This window comes from Oncorhynchus masou, chromosome 12 (genome assembly GCF_036934945.1).
Source record: "Oncorhynchus masou masou isolate Uvic2021 chromosome 12, UVic_Omas_1.1, whole genome shotgun sequence".
NCBI lineage: Eukaryota > Metazoa > Chordata > Actinopteri > Salmoniformes > Salmonidae > Oncorhynchus > Oncorhynchus masou.
The window spans coordinates 80,333,754-80,354,053 of record NC_088223.1 but is presented as its reverse complement, the minus strand read 5'-3'; the positions used below and the strand labels follow the sequence as shown (position 1 = coordinate 80,354,053).

Genomic DNA, 20,300 nt, shown 5'->3' with positions numbered 1-20,300 from the left:
CAACTCACTTAACCAGAAGCATGGTTTCCGCCCTCAAAGTGACTGATTTCTAATAAAATACCTGTTGATGTAAGGGAATACTCGACAATGACTAGACATGACTTGTCACATCACATTGCAACACATTTTACAGTAGTATATTATAAATGCCACAATACGGTATAAGTGAATTCACCACAACAAGCTGTTTTATATGGAAACCCATACCCGCTGCAAAAACATTTAAAAATTTAAGCCTCATGATTTGTCAACATGCACAGTTAGTCTTGTGCTTCAGTCTGATCAACGGTAGCCTACTGATAACAACCACAGCTGCAGGTAGCCTAGAGAAGCCTACAGTATGCGCTTTACTCACATCTCAGCCAGGGAAAATGTAACGTCATGTTTTTATAGCCTAAGCTATATATTTATAGCGTAAAATAGGCCACATTTATTTGTGTTCTGAGAAAATTAGAATTTGATCAAATTTGGTTTATATTCGTACTTCGGGTGGCTCGGCTACCTAGGCCTTTTTAATCCAAAATGATTGACCGGAATGAATCAATCAACACAAACATGATGTCATACTGTATGAGAATATTTGTAATTACAAATGGAAAGGCCTACACGATGCAAGCCTGCATACAGCAAGCTGAAACCTGTTTGTTTTTGTCCAATTGCAGTTTTTGTCTCTTTGTCTGTGTAAAGAATTCTGATTTTTCATCCTCCCTAGGGGCAGGAGTTTTTCCAGGACTTATTATTATTTTTTTTACCATATGACCTGATTAGAAAAATAATCTGTTCCCATCATAGCCCGTATATATATATTTTTTTTTTACAGCTGATTTATTACAATGTCATACGCTACCATTAGGATCCAGAGTTGGTCAGGTTAGCCTACTACCAGATCAGGAAAAACTCTGGGCCCCAGGAAAATAATTTCCCCCCCACTTCTCTGGGACCTGTCGTGCCACCTCTCTGGGACCTGTCGTGCCACCTCTCTGGGACCTGTCGTGCCACCTCTCTGGGACCTGTCATGCCACCTCTCTGGGACCTGTCGTGCCACCTCTCTGGGACCTGTCGTGCCACCTCTCTGGGACCTGTCGTGCCACCTCTCTGGGATCTGTCGTGCCACCTCTCTGGGACCTGTCATGCCACCTCTGAAATCACCACATAATATTACTATTTGTATGATCATTTGACATGTTTTTGGTGATGGGGATGGGATTCCATAGTTTTATGTGGCTCAGTGCAGCCGGCAGTTACTGCAACAATTTCAGAATATATCAGCCTGTTACTGCAATTTCAGGTAAAAACGTAATAAAACAAGTCTCAAATATTAGGAAAATGTCTATACATTTCAAATGTTTCAAAAACATTGCTCTGCTATTACCATTTTTACTGTAGGACTGTTGGTTCAACTAGACAATTGTGTTTACACTACCCTGCTTCAAGTGGGGCAACTGTCGGGCAAGTGTCGTGCGCTACCTCCGGAGGTAGTGGTCGAAACGTAGCAAGTACACAAGTTTACATTTTAGTGATACACTACCGGTCAAAAGCTTTAGATCACCTACTCATTCAAGGGTTTTTCTTTTTTTCTTAATTTTTTACTATTTTCTACATTGTAATATAATAGTGACTACATCAAAACTGTGAAATAACACATATGGAGTCATGTCGTAACCAAAAAAGTGTTAAACAAATCAAAATATATTTTATATTTGAGATTCTTCAAATAGCCACCCTTTGCCTTGATGACAGCTTTGCACACTCTTGGCATTCTCCCAACCAGCTTCGGTAGTCACCTGGAATGTATTTCAATTAACTGGTGTGTGCCTTCTTAAACGTTCATTTGTGGAATTTCTTTCCTTCTTAATGCCTTGATGACAGCAATTCGACCATAAAGGTCTGATTCACACAGTCTCATCTGAACAGTTGATGTTGAGATGTGTCTGTTACTTGAACTCTGTGAAGCATTTATTTGGGCTGCAATTTCTCAGGCTGGTAGCTCTAATGAACTTTTCTTCTGCAGCAGAGGCAACTCTGGGTCTTCCATTCCTGTGGTGGTCCTCATGAGAGCCAGTTTCATCATAGCGCTTTGTTTTTTGTGACTGCACTTGAAGAAACTTTCAAAGTTCTTGAAATGTTCCGTATTGACTGACCTTCATGTCTTAAAGTAATAATGGACTGTAATTTCTCTTTGCTTATTTGAAGTGTTCTGTCCATAATAAGGACTTGGTCTTTTACCAAATAGGGCTATCTTCTGTATACCCTCTACCTTGTCACAATACAACTGATTGGCTCAAACGCATTAAGAAGGAAAGAAATTCCACAAATTAACCTTTAAGAAGGCACGCCTGTTATTCATTGAAATACATTCCAGGTGACTACCTCATGAAGTTGGTTGATAAAATGCCAAGAGTGTGCAAAGCTGTCATCAAGGCAAAGGGTGGCTATTTGAAGAATCTCAAATATTTTGATTTGTTTAACACTTTTTTGGTTACTACATGATTCCATATGTGTTATTTCATAGTTTTGGTGTCTTCACTATTATTCTACAATTTAGATAACAGTAAAAAAATAAGAAAAACCCTTGAATGAGTAGGCGTTCTAAAACTTTTGACTGGTAGTGTATGTGTTGCCAATGGTATTTTTCCAAAAAGTGTACTACCTACCTACAGTTAGAGCTAGGTTTAGAATAATGGTTAAACTAAGGGTTAAGGTTAGGTTTAGTAGATAGTCTACAGATGGACTATCCAAATGAATTGGTACCGAGATTTCTCCTCTCCTCTAACCCAGGTACTTCCAGTGTCCGCCCAGGTTTGGCCTGTTCGCACCCATCCACAAGGTGATCCGCATCGGCTTCCCCTCCACCAGCCCAGCCAAGACCAAGAAGAGCAAGCGGATGGCCATGGGGGTGTCGTCGCTAGCCCACAGCCCCAGCAGTTCATCCATCAGCTCTGTTAGCTCTGTGGCTTCCTCGGTGGGCGGACGGCCAAGCCGCACTGGCCTGGTGAGGGATACACATGCATACATACACACACACACCAATGTATTTTCATGACTATAACTGCACGTCTAATGGGCTTGTATGTGCACATTCATTAAACACTTCTCCCAGGTTCTTGATCAGAGAGGACAACGATCCCAAAGTGTTTTATAGGACAAGTGTTTAACTGCATTCTCCACATTTTTGCAGACCCTCAGAAATCTGACACACACAAACAGACTGAAAGGAAGAGACAGACAGAGAGAAAAAGATTTAGAGAGATTTAGAGAGGACAAAGAGGGATGTTTGCATGAAAGACAAAGCAGACATGCAATACATGAAACAAGATACATACAGTATTTGGCCAAAGAGAAAGATGTTAAAAGAAAAAAAATCACAGATGAACGCAGTAGAGACACATTACATAGAATACTAAAAACACGTTGGCTATTGAGGAACAGCACATACATACACAAGAGAAACAAAGAGATAGTATTGGTATCTTATGAGTATTTATGAGAATGTCTCTGTGTACTCTAAATCCCCTCCCCATCCTGTCAGTCAGGTGACATATTTGGAAGAGTAGGCATAGGATATGCATGTAGCACATTGGGTTAATTAACCGTTTCCCATCAGCCAGAATTAGGACGCTCTAATTATAACTGTCTGGCATGCTCTCACTCAGGCGGTCATCTTAGTGCTTGCCCTAGGGCTGATGTACAATACAGACCTACCTTCTCTATTGTCATTAAACAGAGTCTGCTGTAGTCACACTGTCACTATACCTTTCGTTGCCTCAGGTGTGTGAACATGCCACTGGGGGACCCAGTTTGGCCCTCCATCTGTCCCCTTCTTCACTTACTCCCTAAATACTATTTTGATGACAATGCAGATCTGTTCAAATCACGTGTCTAGGCCGGGGGTAGGCAATTCTGGTTCGAGGACCATATCGGGACTTGGTTCATCACAGTAATTTTCGGGTGGGAAAAATATATGTATTATCATGTCTACATAATTTCTATTTCGCTTTAGACCTTCAAGTGTCAACTTCAAGTAATTTTTTTATCCAAAATAATGTAATTTAAAAAAATATATATATTATAAAAAAAGGAATCCACAGACATCTACCATTTTATTGGCTTGTGGGCCAGATCCGGCATGGTGCCCACCTATGGTCCAGATCTGTATTTATGTTTAGGTTTCTCCTAATTTGTTTTTCTATTGCTCCAAGACTTAATTAAAGCTCTCAACCTAAATGAAATAATAATCCAACCATATCATGAAAGCACTGATCCATGCAGAATAAAAATAACTTATGTGATTTGGTAATGTAAGCACTCCTTTTCCTTGTATTTTTAATTGAGTATGTATCTATTTGTTCATGTGTAATGATACAAGACACATTTCCTCTAATCCTAACGCCTTCTCTGCCTCCCTTCCACTATGTTTTTTTCCTCACTTCTTCCTTCTCTCACTCCATTATTCTCTCATTCTGCCACCTCCTTCCCCCACCACCTCCCTCCCCACTCCCCCTCCATAGCTCACGGAGACGTCGTCGCGCTATGCCCGCAAGATCTCTGGCACCACTGCGCTGCAGGAGGCACTGAAGGAGAAACAGCAGCACATCGAGCAGCTGCTGGCCGAGCGGGACCTGGAGCGGGCCGAGGTGGCCAAGGCCACCAGCCACATCTGTGAAGTAGAGAAGGAGCTCAACGCCCTCAAGGCCCAGCACCTGCAGGTAGGCAGTAGCCTGAGTGCCAGTCTGTTTTGGATTTATTTGGACTGAAAATAGTTTGGTGTTGTGGAGCAGGTGTGTAATGCTGTACATCCCTGGAACTGACTGACACACGAATGTCTGCATGCACATGTACACATTTACACATGTACAGTACACACACATACAAACATGTACACACTCATGCAAGCAAATAAATCAACAAACACACATGCACATTTACTTAGTCTATACTGTACTTAGCCTTGTTTACTAGACTCATAGATGTACTAGCCTGTGAATAATGGTTCGCCTGGAGATCTGCATCGTTCATAAACAAGCCCGAGCCTCAAATTCATGAAGCAATTCAAAGTGGAATGTTATCTTCCATGATGTCTCTTTGCTAGACAAGGTGCACACTCGTTTTGCATTGCCCGTCGTGGTTGGCGAGTTCACTAATGGAACGGGTTAAAATGTGCAAACTCCACCCACCCGCGATGCAAAACGAATGTGGCCAAGGGAAGTAAGTCCAGTGCTCTCAACCAATCAGGTGACAGTGTTTATAGCTGAAAGAAAGAGGAGCTTGGCCTTGGGCTAGCCATACCAAAGTTTATGTCTCTCACCATGCTGTCAAAGGCACACGGCTAGGAAATAAAAGTTTAGAGAACTTCATATTTTTCCCTAGAAAGACCATAGCAAGACAGTGGCAATGGCAAAGCATTAAATAGCATGCCACACAAACCTTTCTTGTACGTGATTCACAAAAACAATAAAACTGTGATGACTGTGTGAAACAGAACGCTGGAGAGAATGTTTTTTTGCCGTACAAGGAAAATATTTGGTCTATTGGTTTATTCAGATCCCCATTAGATGTTACATTAGCAACAACAGCTACTCTTCCCAGGGGCCACTGCATGTTGAGTCTGATTCCAGATCTGTTTGAGCTGCTATTGCACATTGGCCATAGGAATTGGCAGCACACCACAAAGAGATCTGGGACCAGCATGTTGTTATATAATGTAGGTTGGCCTGACAAAGATTGTTTTGTTCAGAATGTGGGATAACGATGGTACAGTGATGACAGTGTGGCTGCTTCCAAAAGGCCCCATATCCCCTATATAGTGCATTACCTTACACCAGAGCCCTATGGGTGCGAGTATGTTGTGTGCAGTGACGGGTATTTGAAATGGCATCATTTCCCCTACATAGTGCACTACAAAGGGAATAGGGTACCATTTCAGATGCATGCTGTAACTGTCACTGCATGCTGTCACACACTCTGTGGCTCAGCCAGGGAAATGTTCTAAATTAGTCTGCCATTAGTCTGCCCATATTGATGAGTCAATGGCTGGGCTCTTGACTGCAATAAGAGAAAAGCAAGTGCATATTTAAATTTAAATCCAGAATGACTTACAGCAGCAATTAGGGTTAAGTGCCTCGCTCAAGGCCACAGACAGATTTTTCACATATCAGTCAGACACACAGTATGAATGTGTACTGTACATTAAGCTGTGCATTAAACATAGTCCAGGACTAAAAAGCATTCTCAATGGTGATGTTCCAATGAAAGAATGCTATTGTAGTAGTGTGTGCTGTAAATCCTTGGCACACACACACACTTAGCCATTACTGTACTTAGTGTTGCTTCCCAGACTCACAGCGCTACTTACCTGTCAAGAAAGCATCTCCAATGTGCTCTTGTTCGCCCAAGGATTTGCATCAAGTAATTCTCCATTGAAAGGGCTTTTTCGGTCCAGGACTAAACTTGTCCCGGAAAACCGACCCTTATTGTATAATCTACAGACTTGACAAAGAAATCTACTCAATTTGACAATGAAAACATGATTCATTTAATCAATGTTTCTGTCACTGTACATGTGAACCAGGCCTAAATTAGTAGGGGTAAGTGTTTGTCTACTTACTGAGAACTTGTCAAATCACTCTCGGTGATAGCATGGTACACTTCATCACTGATATTGTTTGTTTTCTCTGATTACAGTATGTCACAGAGACAGAGAGCAACCTCCATCAAGTCAAAACTCTGATGGCCAGCACTCAGAAGGACAAAGTAGAGCTAGCCAATCAGCTTGAAGAAGAGAAAAGGTACAATGTTGGGGATTTCTATGGAGTAATCTGGCTGGTTTGACCTTGTTAGGGCAATCATTTGTGAACAAGATGTGACACACAAATATATAACTACATTTCACAGAGCAATTTAATATCCTATTTTAATATAGGTATCCATATTCAATATCCTGTTGTCATAAAATAAAAATATGACAACAGGATATTATTATTGCCTTAGACCTTATTCACATCTTGGCCATTGAAACTAATGCAAAAACCTTCCTGTGACCTGTAGATTAAAAACTTCTGCACACCTACACCCTAAAACAGAATCCATTTTGGGTACTAAGAAGAACATTTCTAGCTCCTTGTCATTGTCATATTTACATTTACATTTAAGTCATTTGGCAGACGCTCTTATCCAGAGCGACTTACAAATTGGTGAATTCACCTTATGACATCATATGCCCTGTTTTTTGAAAGACATAACCGTTTATTAGCTAGCCACTAGCGTTGGGCGGTATCCAGATGTTCATACCGTTTCTGTACCACACCGTGGTAAACGGTATTACCGAATGTGCACAAAACTGTTTAGTCAACAGGGATCTTGCTCCAGGAGGGGATTGAATGTCTTTGCTGTAACCAAGAAGCTTGATCTTGACATCTAGCCACTTATCTAGCAAGTTAGCAAACCAAATGCATAGCATCTTAGATTTCTTATACACTGAACAAAAATATAAACGCAACATGTAAAGTCTAGCTCCCATGTTTTATGAGCTGAAATAAAAGATCCCAGAAATGTTCCATATACACAAAAAGCTTATTTCTCTAAAATGTTGTGCACACATTTGTTTATATCCCTGCTAGTGAGCATTTCTCTTTTGCCAAGATAATCCATCCACCTGACAGGTGTGGCATATCAAGAAGCTGATTAAATAGCATGACCATTACACAGTGCCCCTTGTGCTGGGGACAATAAAAGGCCATTCTAAAATGTGCAGTTTTGTCACACAGCACAATGCCACAGATGTCTCAAGTTTTGAGGGAGCGTGCAATTAGCATACTGACTGCAGGAATGCCCACCAGAGCTGTTGCCAGAGAATTTAATGTTAATTTCTCTACCATAAGCCGCCTCCAACGTCGTTTTTAGAAAATTTGGCGAACTTGGCAGTATGTCCAACTGGCCTCCCAACTGCAAACCACGTGCATGGCATCATGTGGGTGAGCGGTTTGCTGATGTCAACATTGTGAACAGAGTGCCCTGTGGTGGCGGTGGGGTTATGGTATGGGCAGACATAAGCTACAGACAATGAACACAATTGCATTTTATCGATGGCAATTTGAATGCACAGAAATACCGTGACGAGATCCTGAGGCCCATCGTGAGGCCCATTTTTTAAGGTATCTGTGACCAACAGATGCATATCTGCATTCCCAGTCATATGAAATCCATAGGTTAGGGCCTAATAAATGTATTTAAATTGACTGATTTCTTCATATGAACCTTAACTCAGTCAAATGGGGGGCGACAGGGTAGCCTAGTGGTTAGAGGGTTGGACTAGAAACAGGAAGGTTGCAAGTTCATATCCCCAAGCTGACAAGGTACATATCTGTCACTCTGCCCCTGAACAGGCAGTTAACCCACTGTTCCTAGGCCGTCATTGAAAATAAGAATTTGTTCTTAACTGACTTGCCTAGTTAAATAAAGGTAAAATAAAAATACAAGAAATAGTTGCCTTTTAAATTTTTGTTCAGTATAGTTATATTTAACTCATAGTTATAAGCTGTGGCGTAGCACGTGCCCCCCCCCCCCAAAAAAAAAAAAAAAAACAACAGTATTGAAAAAATCTTTCATATACTTGAAGTGAGCTTGATTTAGCATGTCAAGTTTTCAAGGTGGGAGGATTTTTTTACTTTGGGGACTATTCCATTGGTTCCATTGCACTGGTCATGCTCAATCAAGTGTACTTCAAGAGATTGAATTTACATACTGTATGCAGTTTTTGAAGTGGGCCAATGCTTTCCTGTACAGAGTACTGAATCCGACTCAAATGTTCTACTGCTGGAGTATTGGCACCGTTTAAAGAGCATTCGCTCTAATATGAGTGCTGTCACCCAAAATGGTGTCACCCTATTTTGTTCCACTTCAAGCACTGACCATATATATTTGACCCAGGTGTGTTCCTGTGGCACAGTTGATAAGAGTGGTGCTAGCAAAGCCAAGGTCATTGGATTCAATTTCCACAGGACTCAAATATGAATGCCAAAAATGTATGCAGTCACTACTGTAAATTGCTTTGAATGAAAGCATTTGGCGGGTTGTGATGCTCTTCTGTGACACTTCCCTGACACCTAGTGGCCGACGTGTTATTACAGGAAAGTGGAAGACCTTCAGTTCAGAGTGGAGGAGGAGTCCATCACCAAAGGAGACCTTGAGGTATTTGTCTACCGTTTGGTAAAAAGCTAGATAAACAGTTTGATTAACATGTTTTGAAGGGATGAGAATGTGTGTTTATAAGATTACATTAGCAAAAGTGATCAAATTTGGCTCTTCCTATAGTGCAATGTGAAAGCTGTTAATTAGTCTAGTAGGCTAATAACAACAGTTGTGTTAGAGTGACCAAAAGGCTGTGCCAAACATATAGTGAGTCAAACAGTAAGTGAGCAAAGACAGACAGAGGGACGTTTCACATTTTCAGTGTTTCTGTCTGTAAAATGTCTCATCCTTCAATTTGTTGACTGTTGTTACAGAGAACCCATGTGATGTGTATTTCACACGTCTCTTCAACCTGTACAGGTTTCTGTCCTTCTATGTCTTTTTTTCCACCTCCTGTCTCTCTCCTTTCTCTCTCCCTCTCTGTAGACTCAGACGAAATTGGAGCATGCCCGTATTCGGCAACTTGAGCAGAATCTGTTCCTCGAAAAGTCGAGAGCAGAAAAGCTTCAGAAAGAATTAGAGGTGAAGCGGATAAATGGAAAAGCTAGCCCAGCCTAGAGCTCCTGCCTGTATCCATTTTACTTTGCGCTTTTCGATTGTATCTTTTGTTTTGGTTGCAGTGGGACTTGAACACAAGTCCTTGTCATTCCTGTCCAGCATCTGTCTCCAAAGGTCCCCAAACTCAGTCACTCATACAGAAAATACTATGTCAGTTACGTCATCAAACGGCATAGACTACAATCAGAATGTGGTGCCATTGCCCTGATTTATGTATCAAGGATGCTCTGTACAGATGCCTAGAACATGACATTAGGTTTCATGTTGAGAGAAACAAATTGCAAAAGTGTTACCTGAACCGATTATTTAATTAATGAATGAATGTACATTCTGGTATAAGAATTGAGAAAACAACATGATGATACATGTATATAAGTTGTGGAATAGTAGATCTATATTAGTCAACTCTGGTAAATCCCCCTCATTGAATTGTCCTCATGGTCTCTATTGCACAAATCATGTTCCGATTTTTCTGCTATCAGAGTGTGAGTCATCGTAATGGAAAAACCACTCCCTCTCTCTCTGGCTGCGTCTCTCATGACACCCTATTTCCTATTGTGCACTACTTTTGACCAGAGCCGTATGAGCCCTGTTCAAAAGTAGTGCACTCTATAATGAAATAGGGTGCCTGAGACACCGCCTCTATCTAATCTCGCTTGGCTCTCAGCCCCACTCCTACTCGGTCTCCCATCAGCTGTAGAGTGTCGGAGTGTTGGAGACCACTCACTCTGCCCTGCAGCGATCACTTTTCCCTTGTTCCTTTTGCTGCTCACTCATAAAATCTTGTTAGATTTCTCAGGGTGCACTGCTGGAGCGGTTGTCAGCTGTAGTCAGCTTCGTTTCCACTGTTGAGGTCATAATTTTGCGTTAGAATTAGCACAAATGTCACACTTCCATTGAGTTCTGCTGAGGACCAAAATGTTATCTTATACAGTTATATAGTAATATACACACGGTGGCCAGTTTATTAGGTACACAACCCTGTTCATGAAAATGGTTCGCTCCTACAGTGAGTCACATGGCCGTGGCTTGCTATATAAAGCAAGCAGACAAGCATCGAGGCATTCAGTTACTGTTCGTTGAACGTTAGAATGAGCAAAAGGAGTAACCTAAGTGACTTTGGGCGTGGTATGATCGTCGATGCCAGGCACGCCGGTTCCAACATCTCAGCAACGGCCGGCGCACAGCACTGTCTAGGGTTTACCCAGAATGGTACAACAAACAAAAAAACATCCTGTCAATGGCACTCCTGTGGGTGAAAACAGATTGTTGATGAGAGGTCGAAGGAGTATGGCAAGAATCATGTAAGCTAACAGGTGGGCCACAACAGGCAAATAACGTCAGAGTACAACAGTGGTGTTGGCATCTCGGTTTGCACAACTTGTAGATGCTTGTCACAAATGGGCTATTGCAGCAGATGACCACACCGGGTTCCACTCCTATCAGCCTAAAATAAAAAGAAGTGGCTCCAGTGGGCACGTGATCACTAACACTGGACAATTGAGGAGTGGATAAACATTGCCTGGTCCAACGAATCCCGGTTCGTCATGCTGATGGCAGAGTCAAAATTTTGCGTAAGCAGCATTAGTCCATGGCCCCATCATGCCTGATTTCAACAGTACAGACTGGTGGCAGTGGTGCAATGGTGTGGGGAATGTTTTCCTGGCACACGTAAGGTCCCTAGATACCAATTGAGCAACGTTTCCATGCCCCAAAGGATTCTGGCTGTTCTGGAGGCAAAGGGGGGTCCGACTCAGTACTATACTGAACAAAAATATAAATGCAACATGCAACAACTTCAACTATTTAATTTAAGGAAATCAGTACATTTATTGGGAGCCAGGCCCAGCCAATCAGAATTTGTTTTTCCCAAAGGGGATTTATTACAGGCAGAAATACTGCTCTGTTTCATCAACTGTCCGGGTGGCTAGTCTCAGATGATCCCGCAGGTGAAGAAGCCGGATGTGGAGGTACTGGGCTTGCGTGGTTACACATGGTCTGCGGTTATGAAGCCTGCCAAAATTGATTTACTGACAATTTCTCTAAATTGATGGTAAAGAAATTAACATTAAATTCTCTGGCAACAGCTCTGGTGGATATTCCTGCAGTCAGAATGCCAATTACATCCTCCTGTAAAACGTGAGACATCTATGGCATTGTGTTGGGTGACAAAATTGCACATTTTAGAGTGGCCTTTTATTGTCCCAAGCACAAGGTGCACCTGTGTAATGATCATGCTGTTTAATAATCTTGTTGATATGCCACACCTGTGAATGGATTAACTTGGCAAAGGAGAAATGCTCAATAACAGGGATGTATACAAATTTGTACACAACACTTGAGAGAAATAAGCTTTTTGTGATTATGGAACATTTCTGGGCTATTTTATTTCAGCTCATGAAACATGGGACCAACACTTTACATGTTGCATTTATATTTTTGTTCAGTGTAAATGGGTGTACCTAATAAACTGGCTACTGAGTGTATAACTATACAATCGTTTTGTGTTGAGACACAAGGCTAGGTACTTAGACAGCACAGTTGTGTCATGAATGTTAAATAGAGCTACAAATATACTGCTTATACCTACAGGGAAGACGCAGACTTGATGCGGCACCCTTGAGGTTGGATAAAAGAACCAAGGTGAAACAAAATGGACTCGTCGTTTCGTTCGGCTCTGCTCATCTGCTAAGCTATCTAAACTGTTTGATTCTCAATTGTCTATTGTTGACGACGTGGATCTTGCACAGTCAATCTTGCATTTTTCTTGGACTTAATTATTGTCTGAATGCTATTAGGGAACTTTCTGTTAACTTCTTTTCCTAGAAACCGATCAACTGTAGAGTTGCGTTTCTCTCAATGGCCACATTAACATACTATGCACTGCGTGCCATCAGATCTGCTCGATCAAACATGGAGTTCAGTCATTTTAATTGGATGTTTGTAAATGTCACACTTGAATTACTATGTGTGCTCCTAGTGATTTCCTATCTATGTGTAGTGTTATGTCTGGGGTTTGCTATTGGCTTTGTGCTTCTGCCTGGCTTGTAGAGTGAGAAACCTGCAGAGAATGGCTTGCTTTCCCTTTCATTTTCCTTACAAAACTTCATCTCATATGTTGCATTGCACTTGCTGATTTAAAAGCTCTACTTGTTTTTTTTTTACATCTGCAAACAAAGGATTTCCTGAAACCAAGGAATTTCATCTGTATTCTACAGGCCCAGCTTGTACACTCATATGATTCTCAATATGCCTCTTTTCCTTTGGCATGCATGCTCTAGTCAAGCATTTTTATCGAAACGATTTATGCTTGAATGATGTCATCCTGAAATGACATCACCACGCTACGGGAAAGACACCCATGTCGGTTTCGTTAATGACAAATCATGTTACGGCAACGAAGTGCTCTTTCTCTCTCTCCCTCCACAGCAAAGCACAGTTGAGGAGAAGAGCCATGTAATGCAGCTGGAGGAGGAGCTGGCCCTGAGGCAGGCCGAGATCGAGGAGCTCCAGGTCCAGCTTAGGGACCCCGACTCTCACCCCAACACGGCCGAGGACGGGTACCCCACCCAGGGGCCAGTGGCCCAGTCGGAGACCTTCCTGCTCCGGGAGCAGCTCCTGACAGCGGGTCGGGAGCACCACAAGGAGAGCAGCCAGCTGAGGGAGAAGTACGAGGTGGCAGTGGTGGCAGGCCAGGAGGAGACAAACAGACTAAAAGCCATGGTGGACAAACAGAGCCAGGAGATCATCGATTTGAAGCAGAGAGTCCAGCAGGCCACTACAGAGAACATGGAGATGATGGACAACTGGAAGGTGAGAGGCACTGTTCTCTTTTATTTTATATTAAAATGTAATCTTTCATCTTTCTCACATCAACAATTTGGCCTCTCTCACTCTCCTTTTCTCTCTTTTACTCTGTGTGTGTGCGCATGGGTGTCTTTTTAGTACTAATAATCGTGTATCCCCTCCTCTCCTCAAGGTCAGGCTGGACACACTGGTCAACGACCACCAGCGCTCTCTGGAGGACCTGAAGACCTCGCTATCTAGCCAGAACGGCTCGGCCGAGGGCCAAGAGCAGGACCCTCAGGAGCTGAGGACCACCCTGGAAAGTCTGCGCATGGAGCACCAGTTGGAGCTGGAGAACCTCAAGGCCAGACACGAGATCGAGGCAGCTGTGCTGGCCAAAGAGCGTGAGGATCTGCGCTCCCGCCTGCAGGACGCCAAGGACCAGCTGGGCGAGAGCAGCCAGAATGGGAAAAACCAGGCCCAGACGGAGGCCAGAAGCAACCAGCTGACCCTGGAGCTGAGAGATGCCCGGGAGGAGCTTCAGAAGGCCCAGCTGAGGGTGGGCGAGGTGGAGAGGCAGAAGGGAGAGAAGGACGGGGCCCAGGATGAGCTCCGGGAGCGCCTTGAGCTGGCTGAGAAGAAGATGGTGGATTATGAGGCCCTGCAGAAAGCTGAGGCCCAGAGTCGGGCCGAGCTCCACAGCCTGGAGGAAAAGCTGAGGGTGACTGAGAACCGACTGCAGGCGGTGCAGGATGACCATCACATGCCACAAGATGCCAACGTGAGTCCTCCAGGGGATAGCTGTGGTAGAAATTAGTTGTAGATGCTATGCTGTGGTCCATATGAGATTAGAGTCATTTGACCCAACTATAAAATTAACTAAGGTTGTGTTTAGAGTGGAACTAAAGCCCCTATTCATGTGATCTAATGCTAGCTACTTTTCACAGTCATTATTAGAGAGCACTTTCTAGAAACACTCTTTACACAAGTAAATAATATCACTTCCACATGATATCCATGCATTTCTACTTCATTGTGTGTTTCGACATCTTTGCCCTCAATAAACAAATGAAGCACGGAGTTGTCATGGATTTGCTTTTTAACTCTTCATTCTGTCTCCCACTCAGGTTATAGAAAATAATGACATCTCAGAGGAGAAGATTAAGCTAAAACAGAATGTTGAAGGTATCGTAAATGTTAACCTAGTTAATTAAGTTGTGTTGTTACTGTACACATATTTTTATGTCAATGTGAATGGTTTTAAAGACCCTTTAAAACAAACCTGTGTTATAGTAAAGTATTTCAAATGTCAGACCTCTGTAGGCTTTTGATTGTACTTTGAGGACATTGCATAGTTAGATTCCAAGGTTTTTGACCAATGGTAGTTTCACGTTTCTTTCAGAAACTATGGAGAACCTGACCAAAAGAGAAAAAGAGGTCTCCACTCTCACGTCACAGTTTGATGCCCTCAAATCACAGATAACTGGTAAATTATTCTGCTACACCTGATGAAGATGTGAGTGGTCCAAACATTGTCAAATAAACTCCCATGGGAGCATTGAATGCAGTTTTAGTTAAAGGAATTCCGTAGGATTTTGGCAATGCACAAGATACTGAGACTTCCAGTAATTGTGCTAACGCTAGTTAGCATTGGCTCGCGAAACTACCTCCAACTTCCTTCATACTGGACACAGAGACATGAAAATGTTATCTACAAGTTCATCCCTTTAACATGATTTGATATCCAGAACCTGCTCTGTGCGTATGTAATCTCTTCTATTTATGATATTTTGCACTCTATGAATGTCTTGACAAATACGACACATTCACTCTTTATCAACTACATGTATAGTAAGTATTTGGTTGCCTGAGATTAAATGTTCACCCAAACATATTGCATGTAAAAAAATTAAATCCCTGAATTATGAAACTTTTATAAAAAATGTCACTGACTGGCAACTGAATATACATATCTTTTTTTGAATATACATATTTGAAGCTCCAACACTGCAGCACTGTTTGGTCCAAACTAAACATTTAACTCTAAATCCTTCTCCAACCTGTCTTGGTCCACCAGCCTTGGAGGGCAAAGTTCGCTCAGGTGAGAAGAAGGCTGACACCCTGGTCAAGGAGAAGATGCGCCTGGAGGCCGACCTTGAGTCCATGACCAAGAAGTCCCATGATGCATCGGGACAGCTGGTCGTCATTAGCCAGGAGTTACTGAAGAAGGAGAGGTAATTTGACAGAGAGAGAGAGAAAGAGAGAGAACACTTGATTTTCTACCACAGCGCAGAATTTTCACAGCAGCCCACCCACTGCTACAAGAGAACTTAAATTCCTCTTCAGGAGATGAGATGTTTGATAAAGCATGTGAAACTGCCCCCACTCTTTAGATATACAGAATTTCCTTCTAGAATCTTGCATTTTCAAAGACTGACGAAACGGTTGCAACTCTTTGTGATATGCAGTCACTAGATGTACACTAGACATCTGTTTTATGAGGATCAACCAACTTAGGTTAAAAGCTGTTAATAAGGTAATGGAGATAATTAGCCTGATTAAAAGTAGGCCTTTTTAGCCTTCAAATCAATGCATTGTCATGGCTGAGAATTCTATGTTACTCTAAGGTGTTTAGTGAGATTACGCACAGCACTTAGTAAATTTAGGGCTGGAAATATAAGCTAAAATTAATTAAAAAGACAATAACGCAACCTCAGTGACTCTTCGGTCACCTAAATTTGCAGTATTTGACCGTGTCACCTGCCTTTCATGGATAAAAAAATCTATTTGCTGTAGTGTTAAGATTTCCCTTCAATGGACTAAGGGGCCTAGCCCGAACCATGAAAAACAGCGCCATACCATTATTCCTCCTCCACCCAACTTTACAGTTGACACTATGCATTGGGACAGGTAGTGTTCTCCTGGCATCCGCCAAACCCAGATTTGTCCATCAGACTGCCGGATGGTGAAGCGTGATTCCACTGCTCCAGAGCCCAATGGCGGCGAGCTTTACACCACTCCAGCCGACGCTTGGCAATGGCTTGTGTGCGGCTGTTCTACCATGGAAACCCATTTCATGATGCTCCCGACGAACAGTTATTGTGCTGACATTGCTTCCAGAGGTAGTTTGGAACCGAGGACAGACTATTTTTATGTGCTACACACTTCAGCACTCGGCAGTCCCGTTCTATGAACTTGTGTGGCCTACCACTTTGCGGTTGAGCCGTTGTTGCTCCTAGACGTTTACACTTCACAATAACAGCAATTATTGTAGACTGGGGCAGCTCGAGCAGGGCAGAAATTTTAGCAAACTGAAATGCTGGAAAGGTGGCATTCTATAACGGTGCAACATTGATAGTCACTGAGCTCTTCAGTGAGACTATTCTACAATATTTGTCTATGGAGATTGCATGGCTGTGTGCTCGATTTTATACACCTGTCAGCAAAATGTGTGGCTGAAATAGCCAAATCCACTCATTTGAAGGGGTGTCCACATACTTTTGTTTGTATATACAGTACCAGTCAAAAGTTTGGATGCACCTATTAATTCAAGGGTTTTTCATAATTGTTGCTATTTTCTACATTGTAGAATAGTAGTGAAGACATCCAAACTATGAAATAACACATGGAATCATGTAGTAACCAAAAACGTGTGAAACAAATTAGGTTATTCAAAGTAGCCACCCTTTTCCTTGACAGCTTTACACACTCTTGGCATTCTCTCAACCAGCTTCATGAGGAATGCTTTTTCAACCGTCTTCAAGGAGTTCCCACATATGCTGAGCACTTGTTGGCTGCTTTTCGTTCACTCTGCGGTCCAACTCATCCAAAACCATCTCAATTGGGTTGAGGTCAGGTGATTGTGGAGGCCAGATCATCTGATGCAGCACTCCCATCACTCTCCTTCTTGGTAAAATTGCCCTTACACAGCCTGGAGGTGTGTTTTGGGTTATTGTTCTGTTGAAAAACCAGATAGGATGGCGTATCGCTGCAGAATGCTGTGGTAGCCATGCTGGTTAAGTGTGCCTTTTGAATTCTAAATAAATCACTGACTGTGTCACCAGCAAAACAACATCACACCTCCTCTTCCATGCTTCCATGCTTCATGGCGGGAACCACACATGCGGAAATCATCCATTCACCTACTCTGTATCTTACAAAGACATGGCGGTTGGAACCAACAATCTCAAATTTGGACTCACCAGACCAAAGGACAGATTTCCACCGATCTAATGTCCATTGCTTGTGTTTCTTGGCCCAAGCAAGTCTCTTCCCATTATTGGTGTCCTTTAGTAGTGGTTTCTTTACAGCAATTCTACCATGAAGGCCTGATTCATGCAGTCTCCTCCGAACAGTTGATGTTGAGATGTGTCTGTTACTTGAACTCTGTGAAGCATTTATTTGGGGTGTAACCTGAGGCTGGTAACTCTAATGAACTTATCCTCTGCAGCAGAGGTAACTCTGGGTCTTCCTTGAGAGCCAGTGTCATCATAGCGCTTGATGGTTTTTGTGATTGCACTCAAAGTTCTTGAAATTATCGGCATTGACTGACCATCATGTCTTAAAGTAATGATGGACTGTTGTTTCTCTTTGCTTATTTCAGCTGTTCTTGCACAATATGGACTTGGTCTTTTACTAAATAGGGCTATCTTCTGTATACCAACCCTAGCTTGTCACAACACAACTGATTGTCTCAAATGCAAAAGCACCCAACAAGTGCTCAGCATATGTGAGAACTCCTTCAAGACTTTTGGAAAACTATTCTAGGTGAAGCTGGTTGAGAGAATGTCAAGAGTGTGAGGGGTGTCATCAAGGCAAAGGGTAGCTAATTCGAAGAATGTAAAATATACTTTCATTTGTTTAACACTTTTTTGGTTACTACATGATTCCATATGTTATTTCATAGTTTATATGTCTTCACTTTTATTCTACAATGTAGAAAATAGTCAAAATAAAGAAAAACCCTTGAATGAGTATGTTTGTCCAAACGTTTGACTGGTTCTGTGTATATATATACGTTTGACTGGTACTGTGTATATATATATACGCTTTTATTAGCACAGTTCAATAAAGCATGTTCCCTGTATCGTCGATAGGTTTGGGTCATTGATGATGAAACAACTTTAATCTAGCCTGGGTGCCAGTCTCTTTCTGCTCTCTTGCCAACTCCTTATGGAATTGTCATACCATAGCATTGGTGTTGGCAAGAGCACTATCAGGTCTGGGACCAGGCTAACCTGAATCAGGAAGGCAAGGGTAAATCTTAATGGTTTTCTTTACTGTATCGTCCTCTTGTTTCAGGAGTCTGAACGAGCTGAGGGTGTTACTTCTGGACTCCCCTCGCCACTCGCTTGGCCTGGACCGAGACCTGAGCCGAGAGGTGCACAAGGCGGAATGGAGGGTGAAGGAGCAGAAACTCCAGGATGACATCAAGACCCTGAGAGACAAACTGCTCCTGCTGGTGAGAGGCAGGGGGTTCTGGGAGATGTCAATCACATTGTTTCCACCTGTCTTGAAGCACATCATGTGTCCATCAACCCAGGGTTATTCACTTGCAACCAAATGAAAGTAAACAGACCGAAACCGTGAGGAACGTTTGTTTTAGCTGCAAAACGTTTTGCTCCGGTGTGCACTAATAAAGTTTTGTGTTTTCTGTTCACACACAGATGAAAGCTGGTCTAGCAGTAGAAAAGTCTACTTGATTAAGATTATAATAGTTTCATATTCAAAGTGGATACACTACATGGCTATTGTTTCATTTTGGTCTGTATTCTATATGATTAAAAAAACAATGTGCTCCCTGTATTTGTACTAAAGGGAGATCTCGCAATGATAGATATAACCCTCCACATTTTTCCAGGAAGGGCTTTAATAACTAAACAGTGTTGTTCATTAGGGCACACTATAAAAGACAAGGTAGACCCTTCCTGTTTCAATCCATTTTCTTTATTTTGGTGCCTAATAAAAACCCAGTTGATTCCTACACGTGATATGTGTGTGTTCTCAGGGCAGGGAGAGGGGCTCGTCCCCAGACCACCGGCGCTACTCTATGCTGGACCCGTCGGCTCTGGACTCGGAGGTGAGCCGTCTGCGCCAGCGGCTCCTGAGCACCGAGGAGGCCCTGAGGGGAGCTCTGGAGCACAACCAGGAAGTGGACCAGCTGGTGCAAGCCATGCGCACGCACCCAGACAAGACCCAGGTAAACAAGCCCAGGATCAACTCTAGCTAGTATTTGTTTTGTCTTTTCCAGGACTGATTTTGTTGATAGTGGCCATTTAGAAAGAGTCGACTTCAGGGGTCTTCAACCTTTTCTTGCACAGAGATCCCTGCCCAGGCAAATCGGTGACACATGGACCCCATCATATATTACCAAAAAATAGATGTTTTACATGTCTTGTCTTATCAATTGAATGGCAAGGAGAAGTAATCAACATTTTTAAATTAATAGATTTGGTAGATAGTTCTTTTGAAAATTGGATGAGGAAGTGTAAACTATAACATAGCCTATTCGATAGAATGGTAACTCCAAACACATTTTTGCTAATACCATCTGTTTAGCTGGTTAAACAAAGGTTAGCCATGTTATGGCAAAAATCAATGAAGTCAAGAAGTCTTACCAGCAGTTAGGTCGCATTCTGTTTGTTTTTTTTGCAATTGCTGCAATGTGTGTGCAGGCCCCGCAACTGCGTTTGATTAGCAAATGAAAAACATTACGTCAAACAGGTATCAGTCTATTTACCATGTAATAAAGTACTAACTAACAACACTGT

General features: G+C 42.4%; 1 protein-coding gene across 5 annotated transcripts in view; it reads left to right on the top strand.

The window, feature by feature from the left end:
• Positions 1 to 20,300, top strand: part of clip2 (CAP-GLY domain containing linker protein 2) — a 65,625-nt gene that overhangs the window by 42,221 nt on the left and 3,104 nt on the right. For 2 of the 5 annotated variants that reach the window (XM_064982128.1, XM_064982129.1), the window contains exons 5-17: positions 2,779 to 2,992; positions 4,509 to 4,706; positions 6,682 to 6,785; positions 9,126 to 9,186; positions 9,613 to 9,708; positions 12,337 to 12,387; positions 13,174 to 13,557; positions 13,724 to 14,311; positions 14,658 to 14,715; positions 14,933 to 15,016; positions 15,608 to 15,764; positions 18,832 to 18,991; positions 19,538 to 19,729. In XM_064982128.1, the coding sequence (XP_064838200.1) occupies positions 2,779 to 2,992; positions 4,509 to 4,706; positions 6,682 to 6,785; positions 9,126 to 9,186; positions 9,613 to 9,708; positions 12,337 to 12,387; positions 13,174 to 13,557; positions 13,724 to 14,311; positions 14,658 to 14,715; positions 14,933 to 15,016; positions 15,608 to 15,764; positions 18,832 to 18,991; positions 19,538 to 19,729 (2,347 nt within the window). The remainder of the gene's footprint in view (positions 1 to 2,778; positions 2,993 to 4,508; positions 4,707 to 6,681; positions 6,786 to 9,125; positions 9,187 to 9,612; positions 9,709 to 12,336; positions 12,388 to 13,173; positions 13,558 to 13,723; positions 14,312 to 14,657; positions 14,716 to 14,932; positions 15,017 to 15,607; positions 15,765 to 18,831; positions 18,992 to 19,537; positions 19,730 to 20,300) is intronic. The other 3 variants (XM_064982131.1, XM_064982130.1, XM_064982132.1) reach the window with 3 other exon arrangements.